General features: G+C 39.4%; 1 protein-coding gene and 5 non-coding genes across 6 annotated transcripts in view; 1 reads left to right on the top strand and 5 right to left on the bottom strand.

Annotated features, from left to right (window-relative positions):
• LOC104920114 (cytoplasmic dynein 2 heavy chain 1) overlaps positions 1–17074 on the top strand; it is a 61920-nt gene extending 44846 nt beyond the window's left edge. Inside the window, exons 68-82 of the mRNA XM_027280204.1 lie at positions 302–411; positions 721–741; positions 1265–1363; positions 2302–2425; positions 4350–4513; positions 4955–5074; positions 6727–6861; positions 7704–7847; positions 9963–10052; positions 14448–14513; positions 14640–14690; positions 14772–14825; positions 15096–15227; positions 15578–15650; positions 16013–17074. Coding sequence (XP_027136005.1) covers positions 302–411; positions 721–741; positions 1265–1363; positions 2302–2425; positions 4350–4513; positions 4955–5074; positions 6727–6861; positions 7704–7847; positions 9963–10052; positions 14448–14513; positions 14640–14690; positions 14772–14825; positions 15096–15227; positions 15578–15650; positions 16013–16071 — 1442 coding nt within the window. The 3' untranslated portion in view covers positions 16072–17074. The remainder of the gene's footprint in view (positions 1–301; positions 412–720; positions 742–1264; positions 1364–2301; positions 2426–4349; positions 4514–4954; positions 5075–6726; positions 6862–7703; positions 7848–9962; positions 10053–14447; positions 14514–14639; positions 14691–14771; positions 14826–15095; positions 15228–15577; positions 15651–16012) is intronic.
• Positions 17075–19635: 2561 nt separating this feature from the next.
• trnam-cau (transfer RNA methionine (anticodon CAU)) lies at positions 19636–19708 on the bottom strand. The gene has a single exon. It is a non-coding gene; the product is annotated as a tRNA-Met (tRNA).
• A 429-nt stretch (positions 19709–20137) lies between these two features.
• On the bottom strand, positions 20138–20210 carry trnam-cau (transfer RNA methionine (anticodon CAU)). Its single transcript has one exon. It is a non-coding gene; the product is annotated as a tRNA-Met (tRNA).
• An 835-nt stretch (positions 20211–21045) lies between these two features.
• On the bottom strand, positions 21046–21118 carry trnam-cau (transfer RNA methionine (anticodon CAU)). Its single transcript has one exon. It is a non-coding gene; the product is annotated as a tRNA-Met (tRNA).
• Positions 21119–21546: 428 nt separating this feature from the next.
• On the bottom strand, positions 21547–21619 carry trnam-cau (transfer RNA methionine (anticodon CAU)). The gene has a single exon. It is a non-coding gene; the product is annotated as a tRNA-Met (tRNA).
• Positions 21620–22936: 1317 nt separating this feature from the next.
• On the bottom strand, positions 22937–23008 carry trnam-cau (transfer RNA methionine (anticodon CAU)). Its single transcript has one exon. It is a non-coding gene; the product is annotated as a tRNA-Met (tRNA).
• Positions 23009–23231: the final 223 nt, after the last annotated feature.

Here is a 23231-nt window from a genome sequence, read left to right as displayed (position 1 = left end):
TTTTCTCATTAATAGCTCTGACCATATAAATCTGCTTGACAACCTCTTTCCCAGAGGGCCCAAACACCTAAGCCATGCATTTGACCCACTATTGTTTCTAAGTCTTTATGTCCATCAAACGGCTCCTCTGCAAGTTGGTTGTCAGTATTACTTAGTGACCCACTTAAAGTGTAATGAAATGTGCTTTGGCATTACTGTTGAATTGGAACTTCCTGTCAAGTGGCCGTGTTGTACTAACTGCAATATCTGGGGTTTGTTTAAAACTCTTTTTCACTAAGTGTTGTGTGTTTTCTCTTGTCAGAGTTTGACCTGCGGTCATTTCTCTGCTCAGAGAGTGAGCAGTTGATCTGGAAGAGTCAAGGGCTGCCATCTGATGATCTCTCAATGGAGAATGCGCTTGTCATACTACAGGTTAGACATTGATTTGTCTGTCGGTCAGATCTTTTTAATCTCTCTACTTTTGTTTTAAATCCCTTAATTACAAATCTGCTTTGACACAGAAGGATCTATGTTATTAAATCAATGTAATCACTAAATATATTTATATTAGCTTACAGAGCTTTGTCTTATGCACTTTTTGACATCAACTACAGCATTTACTTGTAACAACTAGTCTCCATATTTATAGTCCTATCGAGAATTCTACACCTGTTTCCATTCATCTGTCCTCCATTTGTCTGCGTTGTGTTTGTTTGTTGTTTTTACCATTGCTGCCTTCAGATCAATGCACTCAAGTTACGGGTAAGAAGTTGTTCCACAATTCACCCTTGTAGTTTAATGTAGCGCTCTCTGTTTCTCTTTCTGTCTGTGTCTGTGTGTCCGTCCCTTACAAGTGTGTTTATGTGTATGGGTGGATTGGAAATTGCAGCATATTGACTGATCACCTCAGTAAAAGTAGGAAATATATTTATTGATTTAGTTGCTCACTAATAGACAAATGGGATGTATGTAATATACTGTATATAAAATATATAAGACTGGGAGACATAAACAGACAAACAGGTTTGAGATGGTTTCAGGAAGAAAATCTTTGAGCAGGAGACCATGAAATGGAAGAGCACAGGATGAAAGGAGGGTGGTGGACTTCATTCCTTTGCCTGGCATAGGAGTGATGCTGGTCGATAAGCATGACAGCATTGTGACAGGGCTGATCCACATTCACACACATCTCCTGTTCCTCAGTAATGGATCCTCTTTTCTGATTAAAACTATCGCAAGAGAGTATAACCTGAAATATAGTTCTTTATCATTCTTCTATACTCAGAGTGTTGCCTGTCCATTCCTGATTGACCCATCATCCCGAGCTACAGAGTGGCTACGCACACATCTCAAAGAGCACAGACTAGAGGTTATTAACCAACAGGTAAATACACAAACACACACGCAAAGTTAAATAATACATAATAGAGGTCATTTACTATTATATTGGAATTGCATTGATGTGATGGAGTTTTATTCAAATCAGTCAACCATAAACCTATCCTATGAGGGAGGTAACCTTTATGTCTGCCGGAGCCTGCACTTGCTGGTGAATATTTCTTTGAAGTGTTTCTTGGATGATCCGGATTGATCTTTTTCACCTTGTCTGATGAGTCTTTTTTAAATCCATTAGTATACCCTTATCATTAAGTTGCCACCCTTATTTGACAGAGCGTATAATTAAGCCACCTTTACCTTTCTCCTCAATCTGCCCACTTGTTGAATAAATGATATGACTACATGAATCAATGTTGGACTGTATTACTCATTACATACTAATTACTAGATAGTAACTGCAAAATTAGCGTCATTATTTATTATACTTTTAAAAAAGTAATTTAGATTTTGCGGCATGGTGCTCTAATGAAGAATGAACATGTCCTTTGTCTTCTGTGTCTACTACTTAATAAAGGCGCTATAATCATAGCAGTATTCACTGTTCACCAGGCAACTTAAATCTTTCTCATAGTGTTCTCGTTGTGAGTTCGGCTTTTGGTCATTTGGGCATTACTCAGCTGACCTGAACCTGACATGACTGCCACACAGCCATGTCAGTTTAAGCCACAGGACCTATGGTGTGTGCCCAAGTTTCCAATTAGTCATTATGAGTGGGGAAAAATGTAGAAAGCTGTTATAAGGCAGCTTTAAAAAAAATAGAAGAACAATTCTTAATTGAAATAGTAACTGATTCATTATTTTCTAATTGTTAGGGATAGGGATAGTAACAATATATGCTAATATGATATGTTGTATCACCAACTAATACTGGAATTCAAGGTATTCTTACAATGGTATGTCTGTTTGTGTTCCCCTTCTCTATAGGATAATAACTTCATGACATCCCTGGAGCTGGCGGTCAGATTCGGAAAAACACTTATCATCCAAGAGATGGATGGAGTTGAACCTGTGCTCTACCCACTGCTGAGGAGGGACCTCATAGCACAGGGTACACACACACCATTTCTAAACAAACAGCCTGTGGGAAAAATAATTGATTCTGCAGCTCAACCTTTATGAGTGGAATTCACGGGGTAATGAAACTCCCAAAATACTGGTTGCTGACTAAAGGGCTGACTATTCACCTCTATCTTATGGGTTCTTTTCTACACCGTGAAAATGCAATTCATTTTGAGTATGTTACCTGAACATGTATATAATAATCATGTTCTTAATGAATAACACAAAATGCAGCCATGAGTAAAAGTCAGTTGACTCTAATTGCACAGTTTTACTGCAATCTACATCTCCTTCGGTGTGTCATAATGTCAGGGGTTAATATACTGACGTTTTCAGTCCACTAGTTTGCTGTTGATATAGAGATCTCTCACTGGCAGAAAGTGGAGCAGTTTGAACAGCCTGCCATAAAAACAGACAATGACGATCAAACCTCACTTATTTTCTCCAAAAAGAATTAGCCATGACTCCATATTTGGGCAAGGCTGGTGCCATGGGTGCTATAGAAACAGAGAGGCAAATGACTAACTGTGCATTGAACCAAGACACCCATGAGGAGAATTTTTAAAGTGGCAATGAGTGTACTGGGAAGAAGCATCACGGATGACTCAGGAACAAAAAAACATGAACAAAGAAGAGGGTAAATAAATACAGACACTTAAAGAAGAAATCAAATTTGTCACACTATCAGTTCTGTCATTTAATATCACCCCTTGGTGCATAATAATTGTTTCTTCGTGTGTCAGTCTCTATTTTGCGTACAAGCTCAGAAAGACCCTTCAGAGACAGAGCAGTAGTTCCTCAGTAGGAGCTCATTTATTGAGTTTTTCTGAATTACTCAGTCCTTGCTCATCTCGCCTCTAGAACGAATTAGCTTGTAGAAACAAACCAGCAAGAATACAGAGCAAATAAGACACTTTTTTAGATAGATATACTTTATTTATCCCAAGCTGGGAAATTATATTTTAGTAGATAAATACATAAATACATTATTTACACTGGTGCTATCAAATTCAGTTGTTTGCACATGCACACATGCACACACACCGTACAGTACATGCATACAGCAAACATAACTAATTCCATTATTTAAAACGCATAACTCTCCACACGTATTATTTGAAAATGTGTGTTATCAATGTGCTGGACAAAGTTGAAAGTGCTTTTGTGAAACATCAAACACTTTTTCCATTATCATTTTAAGATGTGATGATAATTACATGAAATATGACCTTGCTAATCTAAAGTCTTCAAAACGAGTGGTTGTTTGAGCCACTGAAGACTTTCAGACGGCTGAAATACTTTGTGGTTATTGCAGTGTTTTCAATATATCATCAGCATGCAGATCTGCTAGTACAGCTTTGTGTTTTCTGTTTTATGGATAAGTGGTTGGTTTAGATGGTTTAGATCCACAAAAATATATATAATGTTCATGCGTGGCTCTTTGAATCCGCCTTTCTGATTTCACCTGTGATATTTTAGTTTAGCTTAGATAATTACATACCAATCATAGTTGCAAACAGCTACTTCAATCATGTAGGTATTTGTAAACAGAAGTTTGAAACATACCTGTGAAAATAGGGCTATGAATCATCTAGGGAGAGGTGGTTGTCTATTTGAAGCTGAATTGGAAAGAGTGGGGGGCAGAGAAAGTGTGAGAAAGGGCAAGTTATCCACTTAAAAGTGATGTTGAACAAGATGGGGAAAAAAAGGCGAGACAAAGGCATAGCAGTACTGCATTGCAGACATCTGGAAGACAGAGAGTAGAGGAGAAAGTAAAAGGTTGAAAAGGGTTATAGTTGCCTGTGTGATACAGTACATGTTGTTAATAGAGAATCTTTCTTTCTGTCCAACTTTGACACACACACACACACACACACACACACACACACACACACACACACACACACACACAGGTCCGAGATATGTGGTTCAGATAGGAGACAAGGTTATTGATTACAACGAGGACTTCCGTCTCTTCATGGCAACACGGAATCCTAACCCCTTCATCCCCCCTGATGCCGTTTCCGTGGTTACAGAGATCAACTTCACTACTACCAGGGCAGGCCTGCGTGGACAGGTAACCCATGTAATCCACACTCAAACACATACTGAGTCTTCTATAATAGCTCAAGAGTCAACTGAACCATTGTGAATCAAGGTTCATTTTTGTTGATACTTTGGTGTAGCAGTGTTGATTAAACTCGATGCCATGTGAGGCCATAGGCTATGGTGGTGTTTTGTAGAATGAAAAAATACAATGAAATAAAACAATGTACTAAAGGTTTGGGTTAGTTTGGTCTCATATTGTGACCATAGCTTCACATATTCTGTAGATTTTTTGTTTCTCAATTTAATTAGTCATTTAGACACTTCTTAGTACTTCCAAAATCCACGTGGAAGAAATGTTTTTATAATGGAATAAAACGTTAATAAAAGGTTTTAGAGAGTATGTACTGTGTGCTGTAGTCATACTGTATGTCTACTTGCCAATTTATTTGTGTGTGTGTGCCTTTGTTAGCTGCTGGCCTTGACCATCCAGCAAGAGAAGCCAGAGTTAGAGACTGAAAAGACAAGACTACTACAACAAGAGGAAGACAAGAAGATACAGCTGGCACTGTTGGAGGAGTCACTGCTAGAGGTACAGTTGCAGATATACAATATACACAGTAAAACAAGCACAATCATATACCCCAGTGATCAAAATGCACCTTTAATCAATACATAACTGTGAGACAATATTGAGAAAATCAGTAAGCAACTCCCCTTTCTCCCTATTTAGAATGCTCAGTCCCCCTGCACTGCAGACCTTGTTGTTGCTAACTCCCACTGTTGGTCTGGGGAGGCTGTAGTAGATAGAATGAGACAGCATTTACAAAAAAAGCAGGAGGAGCTGCAAGTGCTGCAACAAGGATGTAATCTGTCACTGTGTTCCCTCCCATGAGCATTGCCAGATGTGTTTGACGGAGCACTCAGCCAAGCTGGAAGTACCACTGCTCGGTTTTGAACCCATGTCTCTGTGGTTGATGGTGGAGTGCTTATCCCAGTGGCCTACTTTAGCTGGCTTTAATGTATTAAGTGTATTTTTTAGTTCAGGGTAATTTTTTGGGGAATTTAAAACTGTATAAACGCAAGGCCTTATAATGTCCTGTTTGGACAGTGATATTGATGCAGGAGTAGGAATTCCTCAGTGTTTGAGATGATACCTGGAATTTCCTCCAGCATCTGAGGTGAAACAATCTCACCTTGCCTCACCTTTCCCACTACAGAGTCACTATGCAGCTTCCAGGTCAGGCCCGAAAGGACCAGTTGATATTGAGGGGGCAAGTCCGCTATCATCTTCTTAGTCTTGCTGACATTCAGTAGGAGGTTGTTGTGTGGTCAGTCAGGTTCTCTGCTTCCTTGAGACAGGCCTTTTCATTGTTTTCAGTGTTCAGGCACAGCTGTGTCGTCAGAAAACATGATGATAGGGTTGGAGAAAAAAATGGCAGTAATGGCAGAAAACAGTAATGTGTGTGCAAGGAGAACAGCAGGGGACTCCAAACACAGCTCTAGGGTGCTCCGATGTTAAGGATGAGGGTGGATGAGGTCTGTCTGCCCACCCTCACCACCTGGGGTTTGCCCATCAGGAAGTCAAGGGTTCACATGCATAGTGAAGTGTGTTTAATCGTGGGTCCTGGAGGAGACTATGGTGTTAAATGTTGAACTGTAGTCAATGAACAGCAATCACACATAGCTCCATGTCTTGGAATAGGATGGTGTAGAGGATGTGTGCTATGAAATTTTATGTTTATAAAAGTACAGTCACTCACACACACACACACACACAAACACACACACACATATATATATATGCACACACACACACACAGTACAGATAGTACAGATAGTACAGTACCAAGAGCAGGATGTCAGTGCTTCAGAGCTACTAGACATGTAATTATTCTAGAATTGTAGGAGCATATTCGACTTGACATTTCCATGCTGTGATGCTTTCTCATCTATTTTATTTGAATTTATTTGAATAAATTCTATCAGTTTCGTTTCAGAGGACAGATTCCACAAGATGACGTGGGCAAGTCATGGCACTCAATGAAAGCTTAAAAATAAATACATGAATTTAAAACATCCTCATATCATGCTATTCTGAAATGACAGCTCTTGCTCCTGCAACTTTTATTAGGTCACAGATTTCAGTAAATTGACAGATACATTACATCATACTCTCTCTTACGTCTTACGTACACCCCCTCCTACCTGTCTGTTCATCTGTTTGTCTTTTTCCTCTGCCAGACCTTGGCTACAGCTCAGGGTAATATTCTGGAGAACAGAGAGCTGATAGACAGTCTAAACCAGACCAAGGCCAGCAGCGCCCTGATCCAGGAGTCACTCCTGGAATCACACAGGCTGCAGGCATCCCTGGACCAGGTACTGTATTTCAGGCACACACACAAAATCCGAAAAGAAATGTATTGTCAACTAAATATATAAAAAATATTTTTAACCAACATTTTTGACATTTTTTCTATATATTCAAGCTATGTCCTAGTAGTATTTCTCTGAAATGCAGCCATCATGCAGCCATCATCAGTAGCTGGTTTAGTTTGGTATTTTCCGTCACGATGACTGCAATGTTCTTTAACTCACTGATAGGAGAGAGACAGAGTCAGAGAGTGAGCATACACAACAGAGAGGTATATGATAAAGGATCAATAACCAAGTCAGACAGAATGTGTTGAATGGAAAATTACATTCATGTCCAATCTGCAAATGTAAAATGACTCTGCTGTTGTAGTTCTATGTCATTTCTGTAACTGAATCATTTTGTATTCATTACTTTTGTTAACATTGTTTTTTGTGTAGGCTATTACATCTCTGCAATGTTATCTAGTGTGAGGGCACAAATATTTCAACCCATTTGATCTACAGATAAACAGACACTCACTGCACAAACATCAGATTACTCAAATGCACAAGCAGTGAGCTATTGTACATGTATTACCTCATCATCCTATAGGGTGCAGTGTTACACCAGAACTGTTTTTGTCTCTCCTCCTTTTTTGTGTGTATTTCCCATTTATTACAGCTCATACTATGCATTCTTCCATTTTGATTACAATAAGGGTTTTCTATTCTACTTTTCTACTTATCCATATCCATGTAAAACCATTTCCCTGCATAAAATTTCTGTAACTCTAAAACATTTGTGGTTTCTGCTGCTTCTTGTTTTTTTTCCCTCCCTAATTCTCTTTCTCCTTTTTTTCCCCAAGGAGCGGGATGCCTACCTGCCTCTTGCAGAGAGCGCCAGCAAGATGTATTTTGTCATCACCGACCTGTCGAAGATCAACAACATGTATCGCTTCAGTCTAGCTTCTTTTCTTCGCCTCTTCCAAAGGGCTCTTCAAGCTAAGAAGGTGACTGGATGCTTCACAAGGCTTATAGTACTTACATCTTCAGCCACCAGTCAGTCTGTTACTTTCACAAAACTGTTCCAAATAATATGGCCTTAAACCAACATCAATAAAACACCTCAATGCTACTAGATAGATATATAAATAATTCCAATGATAAACAAAAATACTATTTCATTCACTCAAAAGCACATTTTTACTGTACATATATTACAGTTGGCTGCTTTAAGTGTAAACTGTGGTTCAGTTGGACTCTTAAGATAAAAAAAACACCCTAACAGCAACTCTAAACTCTGCCTAACTAGTTATATCTTGTTTAATCTGTACAGAAACCAAAGTGTAAAAATGACAGTTCACCATTTTACAGGGATTTCTGTGCCAGACAGTTTCTTTGCCAGGCACAGTAACTTCCTAGAGTCTCCACTGGTTGCCTGGCAACTGCTCAGGGGCAAGAAATTGTCCAACATGTCCCACAATTTACATCCAAACATATTTTCCAAAATATCAAACTATTCCTTTAAAGAGTCTGCTTTGGGTTGGTCTGTGTGGAAATCAAATCTGAAAGAAAAAACAAACAAACTACTTACTGCTTTTTTTGAGATTGGCTGGACACAAACAAAATGCATCCATCATGATGGGGTTACTTTTACGGCGCAAATAAGAACTTAATCTTCATCCTTTTGTTGTTGCATCTTCACACAAATAGTTAATGAAAATGTAAAAAGTTACAGACATAAAGTCATACAGTTTTATTAGTCCACAATGTTGTTGGTATCAGTTGTGCATGTAGGAGATTTTGTAACATTTCTTATTGTACAAATATAAATGAAAAAAAAACATTGCATTGTCATGGGCACATTGCAATAGAAATATGGTATTCACATTGCAATAGAAATATGGTATTTCTTTGCTGTTTGCTGAAATTCTTTTCAGTGCTGCTTTGGTAAGCCAAACTTAATTCTGCTTCCATTATTTGGAATATTTTATATGATCTTATTTAAGTTCAGGTCAGCTTGATTTTATTTTAGCTCATTGTTTTCTTTAGCAAATTGATCTCACTCTGACCTGTGCAGCTAGGGAGCATCGTGGACTGCCTATAAAACTGCTGTTCTCCATCTGAGGACCAAACACTGTCTGATAACCAGAGTACACACACACACATACAGACATTGGGTTGAGAGATTGAGCACTAATTCCCAAAATCCTGTGTGGGTTGTTAGAGCCAGTGCCGTCATCCAAAAAAGTCACCAGGCAGCAGCTGGTCAGCTGGTGTGTGTTCAGTGAGTGCGGTCTAAATACTTCATGGACTCTCGCTCCCTTTATATCATTTGTTTATTTGTCGTATCGAATGATTGTAGATTCTTCCTGAGATTTGGAAGAGAATCTGCAAACCCAAATTCACAGCCTTCTTTTAGCTGTGTAATTTGAGGTTTTATGCACATAATAGTAAACACCTAAAAGGTATTTGGAATTAGTTTCAATCCAGGTTTGAAATTTGAAAACTTTCCTGACATCTGATATTTTTTCCCTCTTATTCAACAGAAAAATGCAACTGTATGCCTTCTAAATTCAAGTTTCTCTCTTTTAATGAACTGGGATTAGCATAATTGCCTCGTTAACTCATCATAAAACACACCTCAGTTAGTTGCGTCAGAAACAAAATTAAAGGGATGTTTCTTTCCCTAAAGTTTTACTTCTATCCCGCCCAAGAGATCAGACACAAACTTTAGTTTTTATCTCTCTGTGATAATTTGTATGTCAGCGAGAAAAGGAATGAAGGCTTTTGAAATAAAAGAACAAAAATACAGGTCAAGTGTGTGTGTCTTTCTCTATGTGGCTGTTGGCCGACCCTAAAACATTCAGGTTTGATGTGACAAAAGAGAGAACACTTTGGAATAAAAATGTTACTGCTGACTCCTTTAATCACTGAAGCACATAAAAGCACATAACAAAGACACATGTCCTGTACTATCATATTAATGAAGGCTGAGAAATCTTTAAATCTCTTTAGTGGCAGCATATCCTTCATACTTCTCACCAGTTTAACTGCTCCTTTTCCTTTTGTCCCTTTTCTTCTCTCATTGTGTGCTTGTGTGTATGTATGTGTGTGCATTTTAGGAAGCAGAGAATACAGAAGCCAGAATTGCTGCTTTGGAAGCCAGCTTGAAGAATATGGTGTACGAATATGTCTGCCGGTCGCTTTTCAAGGTAATACACACAGAAATGGTTTCAGCACTTCTAAAATTTCCTGTCATTGCTACAGTGATTTGTATCGTGATACGTGGATAGTTACAGCAGGTTTGCATTGCAAAAGATGGAAAAGAGGATCAGCCTGTTTTGAAGTAAACCCAACACCTGTATTTTGGCCTTGCTGCTCTTTGTTAAATTGATTCAAATGATAGGATATTGACCTGAAAACGGCAATCTGCCATAAACACGTCACTCACCATTTTTTTCAGCTACAGAGAATTTTTTTTGGCAAGCTGCCTAATGTTGTTATGACTGAGTTGACTGATAACTAAATAAAATATAGGCTGACTCTGCAAATAAAGTCAACAGTCAATTTAGTATAGCAAAGCCTAAAAGGAATATGTTCTTAACTTAAATTCGGTTAACTCTGAACAAATATTAAATTCCATTTAACAGGAAGTACATGTATTATAAAGGCATGTTGGTTTCTTCTGCATGCTCCTGTTTTAGTATGCCTACCCTATCTCCCTCACTACTGTAATTTACAATAATAATGCAAGTTAAGATGGCAGGCTTAAAGCTTTAGGCTACATTTTTTTACCAGTAACAAGGTTGGTTTGTCTCTAGCAGATGCACGTGCATCTTTATAACATGGAGGACTAGTATAATTGCATTCTTATTGATTGCTTAGACCAGATGCACAATCAGATAAACACACCACATTTACATACTTCTACAGTCATGCTAGCACAGTAATTGTGTCAAATATTGACCAACAGAACAATTGGGTAGTAAATGGTAAATGTAATTTCTCTGTCTTCTGTGTGTGTGTGTGTGTGTGTGTGTGTGTGTGTCTGTGTGTGTGTGTGCTGCCTGTATGGTCATGGTAGAGTCAGTGTGGCTGTTAACTGCTGATCATGTCTATAGGCTATCAACCCAATACACACATGCTTTTAGACAGTACCAGCCCAGTCATTAGTAGAGAGGAAACATTGGACTACATTATCAGCACTCCTGTCAACATCTGTGCTGCAAAACAGATAACTTCCAGGGGGAGAGAGGGGGTCTAATGAAAAGATAAAGGGCGGATAGTAAGTGATAATGGGAGAAGAGTATAATTTAACAGGAGAACAGAGTCAAGAGTAAAAAAACATCATGATATATGCATCTTCGGAAGAAAGCTTAACAAACCAGCCAGTGGTAGGCACTCTGTATTTTTGATCAATTCCACCACACACAACTGAATCTGCTTAATAAGATATTGATTGAGTATGGCTAGACACATCAAAGCTGTGATAAAATATATCATATTCAAGCAATACTGTCTGGATTTGGACATATAATATTATTTGAAACTTCATCATATTTTCTTAATTGATAAGTAGTATATTTAAATCTGAAATTTGTCATATGTTTGCAGGTGTGTAATATATATTACAGATATTGGGTTTTCTGAGGAATATTCTATTTCATTCATCATTTTAGGGCTGATTTGGTCACACTTAATGGATACTGTATATTTGTTACTTTGTCGACCAATATCAAGTTTAAATAAAAACTTTGTTGAATAAAAAGAACAATATGAACATAATCAGACAAGTGTAGATATTTTTTACCCCCGCAGTGACCTAGAGTTGTAACTTACTGTGACAAAATACAAGTACCTCAAATGCAGCATTACGTGCACTTTGTCACTTCCATGCACAGCACCTGAGCAAATCTCCATGTTTTCAGAAATGTTTGTCCATGGAGAACATGTGACAGGAACTATGAAAGTTTTTCTTTTCAACACATTGGTGTGCACTGGAGGGTTGTACTCTGAGGAGATTATATTTTAGAGAGGTAAAGTTGTAAAGGTTTGTATCTTTGTGTGTTTATTGTAGATGGATGTCTATGTGTAAACATTTGTTAGGTTAGGTCTTTGTGTATGCCTGTTTGTGGGGTGGCAGGTATAAGCATTCAGGAGGTCAACTGTGGTGTGTGTGTGTGTGTGTGTGTGTGTGTGTGTGTGTGTGTGTGTGTGTGTGTGTGTGTGTGTGTGAGAGAGAGAGCTGAAGCTCCTCTCTGTACATGCAGTACTTTGAGTTGCAGTGATGTGCTCAAATGTGACATATTCCAGGTTGTACTGTCTACTGAGGTTCCTGTCCTGTCAGAATGTCAGTATGGCAGCAGTTCACGCAAACACTCGCAGACTTTTATCCTCATTGCACTCTGTTTGCTTCATTTCTTTCTGACACATACATATACACACACACAGACATGAAAAACAGGACATTGTGCCATTCTTTTTTTGATCAGTCATATCATGGATGCTCGGCTCTCTCGGGTGAACTGTGCACGCTGTCACTTTGATAGATGGAGTTGAACTTGGCAGCTTGGTGTAAATCATCTAGACATCAGATCAAGAGACGGACTGTGGAGAGGGTCAGAAAGAGGGCATGGTAGTGATGAGCTCAAGTCTAAATGTAGCCTGAAGGTTAGCCTCACCGCAGCTCAAGCTGGTTCTACAGCTGTTGGTTATGGTACGGAATATAACATTAGGTGACAGGTAGAGATGTGCTGTGAAAATTTTGATGTGTAAATTGTAGAACTACTTAGACATTGCTTGTTTATTTAGCTTGCTTTATTTTATATATATATATATATTGGAGGAGTATGAGCTTGTCTAACTGTTTTAAACTGGTAAAAAGTTTCCTTTTCATTTAGTTATAAACAAAAAAATTTTTCAACTCAGTTCTTGCATGTGCCCAGATGCCTACCACTGACTGATGGAATATAATTAGCATTACCTTATTAGAAACAACTTTAATTTTGTTAAACAATTCTCTTAGTCTCTCAGTTATTCACCTTAACCTGAATGCTTCACCTTAATGCTTCTCATATAAACAGCTTGACGCAGGAATATTGTGGGTCATGTGGTTTTGTGTATATAGGTCCCACATGGTTTGGTCCTATGTTTTAAAACTTTAGGTTAAACATAGAGGCATAAGATTGGCTTGCATTGGTTAGTTGCACCATAGCACTATACTAGTATTCTTGCTAGTAGTATAGAGTTTAAGATGGGTGGATTAAAAGACAAAAGTACTCCAATGGGGTTTAGTCTCATCCAGTGATGCTGTAATTCAGCAAGCATTCAATAAACACATCTGAATGATTATAGCTACTGTGGCTGCAAAAGAGGTTTTCTCGGATAGACTACCATCTCCCTTATGTACCTGATTTTTCAGCAGCAGTGCCTACATCTGGTACCAGTGATAGCAGCTTCTGTGAATAGCCAAACTGATTAGATTAACACAGTCATTTGACCTATTGCCACTTTTCACACACACCATTGAGAAGTATTATTGAACAGCATGCTACTTCTAAATTGATTCTCCTTGCCAGCCAGTTAAGTGCATAAAATACAATTTAAATAAATACACATGACCAGCACAGAAGCAGTGTAGCAGCTCAATGTGAATTAGGCACACTATCTATTATTAAATTTGGTGAATTAGTATTTTGCTATTGTGATTTGGAGCAAAAATAATAATAATATAATATAATATAATATTGTAATAGTATGGTGTAAAAAGGCTTTAATATAATGCTTTTGGAACTTTCAGAAGTTAATTTTATAGGTTAAGTATGTAAGAAAAAGTATAATAGCCATGTTTCTTTAAACATTGTATGCACAATTTGAAGTATAACATTAGGAATGCTGGAGATGACAAAATTACAAAAACATCCTCAATTTTGGAAAAAGGGGTTTTTACATGAAGTTGGCCAGTAATTCGTTTTCTATTGTCCTTTCTGTCTCTTATATGTCTTTAATAATTTACAACGTAGATTGGTAATCAGAAAATAAAAATGTGGCATAAGAGGATGGTTGGGAAGAAAAAAAGCATCATCCATCTGGTGTGTATGTGCGTGAATGTGTTTGCATCGCTGATTGTGTGTATGTAAATGTGTATTTATTGGATTTCTGCATTCTTTCATATTCACTGTATCCACTGAATTCTCTTGGTCACTGTCTTTCTCTTTCTCTCCGTGGGTGGGAGCGGGATAAGCATCTTGATTACTGACTGTTATCAGTTTGTCTGTTGTTTCTCTCAAACTCTGCTATTTCACAAGAAGGAAAGGGGCAGGGAGGCACAGGGAGAGAGCGTGTGTGAGGATGATTCAACAACTAGTGTAGACCTTGAAGTCCCTGGGTTGTTTGTCACTGTGTAGCAACCCTTTCCAAACCCTTTGGTTTGCCAGGATGAGCTGCATATTATACAATGGGAATATCAGAGTGTTTACCCATTCAGTCTAGTAGAGATGTTAGCATTTCATGGTCTATTATTATTTCCTTTATTTATAGATGAGAAGGGAAAAATAACATTCTCATATGTGCATAAATTTCTCTTTCCTTCCTTCTCTTTGTTTCAGGCTGACCAGTTGATGTTTGCTATGCACTTTGTGAAAGGCATGTACCCTGAACTCTTCCAGGAGAGTGTGAGTATCTTTGTAAATTTAGTATCTGCATTTTTAGGGTTTCCTCAGCACTGAATTCAGTGGCAAATTAAGTAAAAAGTTTTTAGCTGTGGACCTGTCAAATGTTAACACTACTTGTTACTGTAGGAATGGGATGTCTTCACTGGATCCGTCGTGGGAGAAATGTTTAAGAAAGAGGTAAGAGTGCAATTTTTTTTTCTAACAGTAATAAAACTCAACATATTATTTTTGTCTGTTACACCTCTTCTCTCTCTGCAGGAGTTCCCTTCATGGATTGATCAGGAGAGGCATGGGGCATTGGCCATTTTTAAAGTAAACGCAATGATATACACAGTGACACACACACATATACACTTAACACCAAATACGTACATTATTACCACATTTTATGTGTATGCAATGTGTGACAAAAGTGCAATGTTAATGCTTAATTATGAAAACATTTTTGGCATTGCGATATTTTCTTAAACTAGTAGACACAAAAAAAGAATGTCAGAAAATCATTTCTTACTGAGCTTAATATTTGATCTATTTCTTGATCTGTATTTTGACGTTTTAACTTTTACCATCCCTTTTGTACAGGCAACATTCCCAGCCCTCTACCAGTCCCTGTGTTTGAGTGACTCAGACCTTTGGCTGTCCTTCTCGCAGAGCTCACAGTGTGAACAGGAAATCCCATCCTCCTTTGCCAAGAAGATTTCTCCCTTTCAGCAGGTCAGCTTTCAATCAAAAACCAGTCATTTCATCAACCAGATGGAACAGCTTGTTGTTATTTACAGAGTATGTCAAAAGTCTACACACACTTAAAACAGTTGTGAAAGCTTCTTTGCAAGTAGTTTGTAGTTTGAGAATGAAGATTTAGATAATCTCATTTCAAATCATGAGCAAGACAGAAGTCACTTATCACTAAAGTCAAGTATGCCCACTTCATTGTCAAACTAATGGACTTACTCATTTACTTTGTGTATTGTGTTCTCAGTATGATGATATGACTGGTATTGACCTTGTGTTTAAATGGACACCTGATCTTTCTCAGTTTATCTTTTTCTCTTTGCACTCCCTAGCTGTTATTGGTTCAGGCGGTCCGACCAGACAGACTGCAGAGTGCCATGGCAGCATTTGCAACGCAGGCCCTGGGTAAGTGTTAGAGTTTCCTATTTTTTTATTATTGAAATCAAAGGGCTGGAATTTAGCTTAGTGTTGCTCAAATTTAATGGACCAGAATATGCTTAAAAAACATTCACAATTTCCCATTGTAAAACAACAAAAACAAATCACATTCACAATATAGTCATGCTTATGCTTTGGAATTGAGTCTAGTCTTAATTTCTCTTCCTTATTTGATCCCACTTGAACAGACCAAGACAAGTATCACATTGATTAATAAGCACATATCACTATTTATGCTTAAACATAGTGTTTGTTATGGCAAATCCATGACTAGCACCAAAGTCCATAACAAACCACTCGAGACCATTCCTCCGATTCACCCCCTCCAGGTTTCTGCATCCTCACCCTTTGCCCCGCCGAGCCCGATAAGTCAAGGCCTGGCCACTAGAGACTTGATGTTTCATTTTTCCTGTGCAAGGTGCTACAGCTCCCTCTGGGCTAATTCATAAGGGTCAGTGAAGGCATCCATAAGTGAAGTCGGTACCAGAACACTTTTGTGGTCACATCATCAGATTTGAGGCCAAATGTCTTTGACACTCAGGTGAAGAGAAGAGCAGTCTGGTTGTGGCTGCTAGGGGCTGCAGTCAGAAGGTCATTGTGCTTGTTGTTGTGGCAACCTAAGAACCAGCTGATGGACACCAGCCATGAAGGAGGCTGTTAAGCTGAAGAAGGGGACCTTTCAGTGTTGTGTTTAGTGTTAGCCCAGGGGTCTCTTGAAGGAGCAGACAAGTACCAGGGGCCTGTAACTGAGGCAAAAACCTGGGTATGGGAGAAGTTCAGGGAGGCCATGAAGAAAGACTTTCTGTTAGTCAGGTAAACCGTACAATGACTAAGGAAGGCAAAGCAGGGCTTAGCTCAGGCTGTGTTCAGCTGGTGAGGGGATATTGTTGAGCTTTGGAAAGAGCACTTTGAGGAGTTCTTAAGCTAGCTAAAAATCCTCTGTGGTTGAGGCAGAGTCTGAAGATTGGTTTCCAGCCAAATGTGAAGTGGCTAGGATGAGAGCCAGCACCTCCAAGTCTGAGGCCAAGGTTTTTGCCAGAAAACAGTGGAATCCTCTAGGTTTGGAGTTAGTTGCTGCTCCAAGTGGAGGAGTTTAAATATCTTGGGATCTTATTCATAAAGATGGTAAAATGGAGTGTAAGATCAAAATGCAGATAGGTGCTTCACTTTATCAGTCAATCTTTATTTCAGTTCTTGCCTATGGCCATGAGCTTTGGGTAGTGACCGGAACAATGATATTGTGGATACAAGCAGCCGAAATGAGTTTAGAGGTGGGGTCAGGAGCTCGGAAATCTGCAGGCAGCTTTCATGTTGTGGCCAGCTGAGGTCGTTCAGGCATCAGATTAGGATGCCACCTGAACACCTTCCTTTGGAGTTTTTCTGGGCTCATCAGACTGTCAGGAGACCCGGGGGCAAACCTAGAACTTGCTGGAGGGCTTACATAGCCCATCTGGTCTGGAAAGCTATCTGGATCCCCCAGGAGAAGCTGGAAAACATTTCTGGGAAGAGGGACATCTAGAATGTCCTGCTTAACCTGCTGCCACAGGATGGATGGACTTCTTATGCATATCTTTAAAGAGTATTGCAGATGCTGAAGGTACAGAAACAAACAAATGCATTGGCTGAAATGGTAAACAGAAGCTTTTGTACAAAGCAAAACAAGTATGACGAGCTACTGAAAAATGTGAACAACACGATTTGTGTTTGTTCGGATAAAGGTTCAGTAAGTATTTGCCCTTCTGAATTAAATTGTGATTACTCTGAATAATGAGCTGTAAACAACATGCATGACTAGATTTTCCTTTATCTGTCTTGGTATAGAAAGATGCTTTGTTTTTCACAAGCACCTTCTTCATTCACACCGCTCTAGCAAAATATTCTTAGACAAAGGTGCTTTTTCTGAATTCTGAGCAAAACTTCAATCATCAATGGTGTGATTTTTTTTTTCTCATCGTAGTCCTCTCCATCCATTGTCTTTATTAGCCTTTATCACTTTATCCTTAAATAAATGTCATACACAAACACACACAGATCTCTCTCTCTCTCTCTCTCTCTCTCTGACACAAACACACATAAATCCATGCACTTGCTCCTCACACAGACACACACACACAGTTATGATGCTGTTAGAGAGCAGTTAGTTCATTGTGCTTAATGAGCCCATTCATCCAATCCAGATAATCCTAATTGTATGTTGGCTTCTGACTGCACTATCTGGGACACTGCTAATTGGTGTCAGGGGAAACTAATATGTATATGTGTATAAAGTCAATTTTCTGTTGTGTGTGTTGAGTAACGTGTGTGTGGAGATTTTTATAGCAGGTTTTGGTTGTGTCAACTGTGTAGAATTATTTCATGATCCAGCTAATTACTCATGCCAAAAGTAATTTTCCTGACAATTTGGCTTGCAAAATAAAACAAAAATCTTCAAATGTACTGGCCTGATAAAAATTTGTACAAAAGTAGTACCATGACAAAACAACATCAGTAAACACCATAAATTATGGATTGGCCAAATGTTTTGCCTATGTCTACCTCACTGATCTAGAAACGAGCACATTGTTTCTTTTACTTTCTGCTCCTGCACCCAACTTTGTCAGTCATACAGCATACTAAATACAAACAGGCATTATAGAAAGCCTTACTGGCTTTGTTAACCTTGGGAAGATCTATACACTTTTGACGTCAGCATGTTTCTCATGTGAATATTTATTAATGAATAAACAATAACTCAAGGCCAAACATTCCTTATTTTAATTAGAAAATCCACCCCCAAATAGAATTTACATTATGCTGTTCCAGTGGTTTTTGACAAGGAACAATGTCATCAGGCAACTGAGTTGAATCACCTTTTCTGCTCTATGTCTCGCCCATTGTTTTGTTGTTATTTGACTTTAAAACACGTGCCCCATGTGAGGATTGAACTTGCAACCTTCAGATAACTACTTACAAATTTGACAGTCTTACACCACACAGTTAAACACAGTAAAGATTTGTATCAGTTTGTATCTCCACTATTCCATATATTGATGTGAGACGATACATTATCACAGGAAACTGCCCGATGTAAGGCTTCTGTTTGGTCATCAGAAATTATGAACAAGACTGAACAAATCGTGGTGCATGACCAACGTACCACCAATGATTATTGGCATCACATGTACGTTTTGGATTTTCATGCAAATCTAGCCTATGGTGAACGTATGGGGATCTTGTGTTGTGGTGCCATCTGACTTTAAAACACCTGCCCCGTGTGAGGCTCAACTCACGACCTTCAGATTATGAGACTGACGCGCTGCCTACTGCGCCAACGAGGCCTGGAAGCGCCTAAATTGTGGTCGAGTCGAGTTGTCATAGGTGCAACTATGGACTAACTTGTTTTCTTCGCCTGTCTGGTGTGCCTAGCAACAGTTGTAGGGCTATCATAGATGCACAACCAATTATGAACAAGACTAAATGAATGATGGTGTATTGGTCATGTTTCAAACTAGTCACATAGAAAGAAAACTTTACCCTTCTTACACCATAGAGTTAGCAAAGTTTTGACAGAAAACTGTCTGTGTCTCCACTATTCCATATTGATGTGAGGCCATACATTGTCACAGGAAACTACCAGATGTAAGGCTTCTGTTTGATCATCGGCAATTATGAAAACAAGACTAAATGAATGATGGTGTGTTGGTCATGTTTCAAACTAGTACACTAGAAAGAAAACTTTACCCTTCTTACACCATAGGTTAGTAAAGTTTTGACAGTAAACTGTCTGTCTCCACTATTCCATATTGATGTGAGGCCATACATTCTCACAGGAAACTGCCCAATGTAAGGCTTGTGTTTGATCATGGGCATCACGTGTATGTTTTCGCTTTTCGTGCAAATCTAGCCTATGGTGAACGTTATGGACCATGTGTCTGGCCCATTGTGTTCTGGTGCCATCTGACTTTAAAACACCTGCCCCGTGTGAGGCTCGAACTCACGACCTTCAGATTATGAGACTGACGCGCTGCCTACTGCGCCAACGAGGCCTGGAAGCGCCTAAATTGTGGTCGAGTCGAGTTGTCATAGGTGCAACCTGGAGTAACTTGTCTACAATTGCCTGTCTGGTGTGCCTAGCAGCAGCTATAGGGCTATCATAGATGCACAACCAATTATGAACAAGACTAAATGAATGATGGTGTATTGGTCATGTTTCAAACTAGTCACATAGAAAGAAAACTTTACCCTTCTTACACCATAGAATTAGTAAAGTTTTGACAGAAAACTGTCTGTGTCTCCACTATTCCATATTGATGTGAGGCCATACATTCTCACAGGAAACTGCCCAATGTAAGGCTTGTGTTTGATCATGGGCTCCCGTGTATGTTTTCGCTTTCCGTGCAAATCTAACCTATTGTGAACGTTATGGCCATATGTCTGGCCCATTGTGTTCTGGTGCCATCTGACTTTAAAAACACTGCCCCGTGTGAGGCTCGAACTCACGACCTTCAGATTATGAGACTGACGCGCTGCCTACTGCGCCAACGAGGCCTGGAAGCGCCTAAATTGTGGTCGAGTCGAGTTGTCATAGGTGCAACTATGGACTAACTTGTTTTACTATCGCCTGTCTGGTGTGCCTAGCAACAGTTGTAGGGCTATCATAGATGCACAACCAATTATGAACAAGACTAAATGAATGATGGTGTATTGGTCATGTTTCAAACTAGTCCCATGAAAGAAAAACTTTACCCTTCTTACACCATAGATTAGTAAAGTTTTGACAGAAAACTGTCTGTGTCTCCACTATTCCATATTGATGTGAGCACCTACATTGTCACAGGAAACTACCAGATGTAAGGCTTCTGTTTATCATCGGCAGTTATGAACAAGCTGAATGAATGATTGTGTATTGCTCATGTTACAATAGTCACATAGAAAGAAAACTTTACCCTTCTTACACCATAGAGTTAGTAAAGTTTTGACAGTATACAGTCTGTGTCTCCACTATTCCATATATTGATGTGAGGCAATACATTGTCACAGGAAACTACCAGATGTAAGGCTTCTGTTTGATCATCGGCAATTATGAACAAGACTAAATGAATGATGGTGTATTGGTCATGTTTCAAACTAGTCACATAGAAAGAAAACTTTACCCTTATTACACCATAGAATTAGTAAAGTTTTGACAGAAAACTGTCTGTGTCTCCACTATTCCATATTGATGTGAGGCCATACATTCTCAGGAAAATGCCCAATGTAAGGCTTGTGTTTGATCTGGGCATCACGTGTATGTTTGGCTTTCGTGCAAATCTAGCCTATTGTGAACGTTATGGACCATATGTCTGGCCCATTGTGTTCTGGTGCCATCTGACTTTAAAACACCTGCCCCGTGTGAGGCTCGAACTCACGACCTTCAGATTATGAGACTGACGCGCTGCCTACTGCGCCAACGAGGCCTGGAAGCGCCTAAATTGTGGTCGAGTCGAGTTGTCATAGGTGCAACCATGGAGTAACTTGTCTACAATTGCCTGTCTGGTGTGCCTAGCAGCAGCTATAGGGCTATCATAGATGCACAACCAATTATGAACAAGACTAAATGAATGATGGTGTATTGGTCATGTTCAAACTAGTCCCATAGAAAGAAAACTTTACCCTTCTTACACCATAGAATTAGTAAGTTTTGACAGAAAACTGTCTGTGTCTCCACTATTCCATATTGATTGAGGCCATACATTCTCACAGGAACTGCCTAATGTAAGGCTTGTGTTTGATCATGGGCATCGCGTGTATGTTTTCGCTTTTCGTGCAAATCTAGCCTATTGTGAACGTTATGGACCATGTGTCTGGCCCATTGTGTTCTGGTGCCATATGACTTTAAAACACCTGCCCCGTGTGAGGCTCGAACTCACGACCTTCAGATTATGAGACTGACGCGCTGCCTACTGCGCCAACGAGGCCTGGAAGCGCCTAAATTGTGGTCGAGTCGAGTTGTCATAGGTGCAACCATGGAGTAACTTGTCTACAATTGCCTGTCTGGTGTGCCTAGCAGCAGCTATAGGGCTATCATAGATGCACAACCAATTATGAACAAGACTAAATGAATGATGTGTATTGGTCAGTTTCAAACTAGTCACATAGAAAGAAAACTTTCCCTTCTAACACCTGAGTTAGCAAGTTTGACAGAAAACTGTCTGTGTCTCCACTATTCCATATTGATGTGAGGCCATACATTGTCACAGGAAACTACCAGATGTAAGGCTTCTGTTTGATCATCGGCAATTATGAACAAGACTAAATGAATGATGGTGTATTGGTCATGTTTCAAACTAGTCACATAGAAAGAAAACTTTACCCTTCTTACACTATGAGTTAGCAAGTTTGACCGAAAACTGTCTGTGTCTCCACTATTCCATATTGATGTGAGGCCATAATTCTCACAGGAAACTGCCTATGTAAGGCTTGTGTTTGTCATGGGCATCGCGTGTATGTTTTCGCTTTCGTGCAAATTAGCCTATGGTGAACGTTATGGACCATGTGTCTGGCCCATTGTGTTCTGGTGCCATATGACTTTAAACACCTGCCCCGTGTGGGCTCAACTCACGACCTTCCGATTATGAGACTGACGCGCTGCTACTGGCCAACGAGGCCTGGAAGCGCCTAAATTGTGGTCGAGTCGAGTTGTCATGGTGCAAACCATGGAGTAACTTGTCTACAATTGCCTGTCTGGTGTACCTAACAGCAGCTATAGGGCTATCATAGATGCACAACCAATTAGAACAAGACTAAATGAATGATGGTGTATTGTCATGTTTCAAACTCTGTCACATAGAAGAAACTTTACCCTTCTTACCCACCATAGAGTTAGCAAAGTTTTGACAGAAAACTGTCTGTGTCTCCACTATTCCCTATGATGTGGGCCATACATTGTCACAGGAAACTACCAGATGTAGGCTTCTGTTTGATCATCGGCAATTATGAACAAGACTAAATGAATGATGGTGTATTGGTCATGTTTCCAAACTAGTCACTAGAAAGAAAACTTTACCCTTATTTACACCATAGAATTAGTAAGTTTTGACAGAAAACTGTCTGTGTCTCCACTTTCCATATTGATGTGGGCCATCATTCTACAGGAAACTGCCCAATGTAAGGCTTGTGTTTATCATGGGCATCACGTGTTGTTTTCGCTTTTCGTGCAAATCTAGCCTATTGTGAACGTTATGGACCATGTGTCTGGCCCATTGTGTTCTGGTGCCATATGACTTTAAAACACCTGCCCCGTGTGAGGCTCGAACTCACGACCTTAGATTATGAGACTGACGCGCTGCCTACTGCGCCAACGAGGCCTGGAAGCGCCTAAATTGTGGTCGAGTCGAGTTGTCATAGGTGCAACTATGGACTAACTTGTTTTACTATCGCCTGTCTGGTGTGCCTAGCAACAGTTGTAGGGCTATCATAGATGCAACAACCATTATGAACAAGACTAAATGATGATGGTGTATTGGTCATGTTTCAAACTAGTCCCATAGAAAGAAAACTTTACCCTTCTTACACCATAGAGTTAGTAAA

Source organism: Larimichthys crocea, chromosome VII, assembly GCF_000972845.2.
Source record: "Larimichthys crocea isolate SSNF chromosome VII, L_crocea_2.0, whole genome shotgun sequence".
Taxonomy (NCBI): Eukaryota; Metazoa; Chordata; class Actinopteri; family Sciaenidae; genus Larimichthys; species Larimichthys crocea.
Note: the sequence above shows the minus strand (reverse complement) of the source record. Positions and strands in the feature narration are given on the sequence as shown.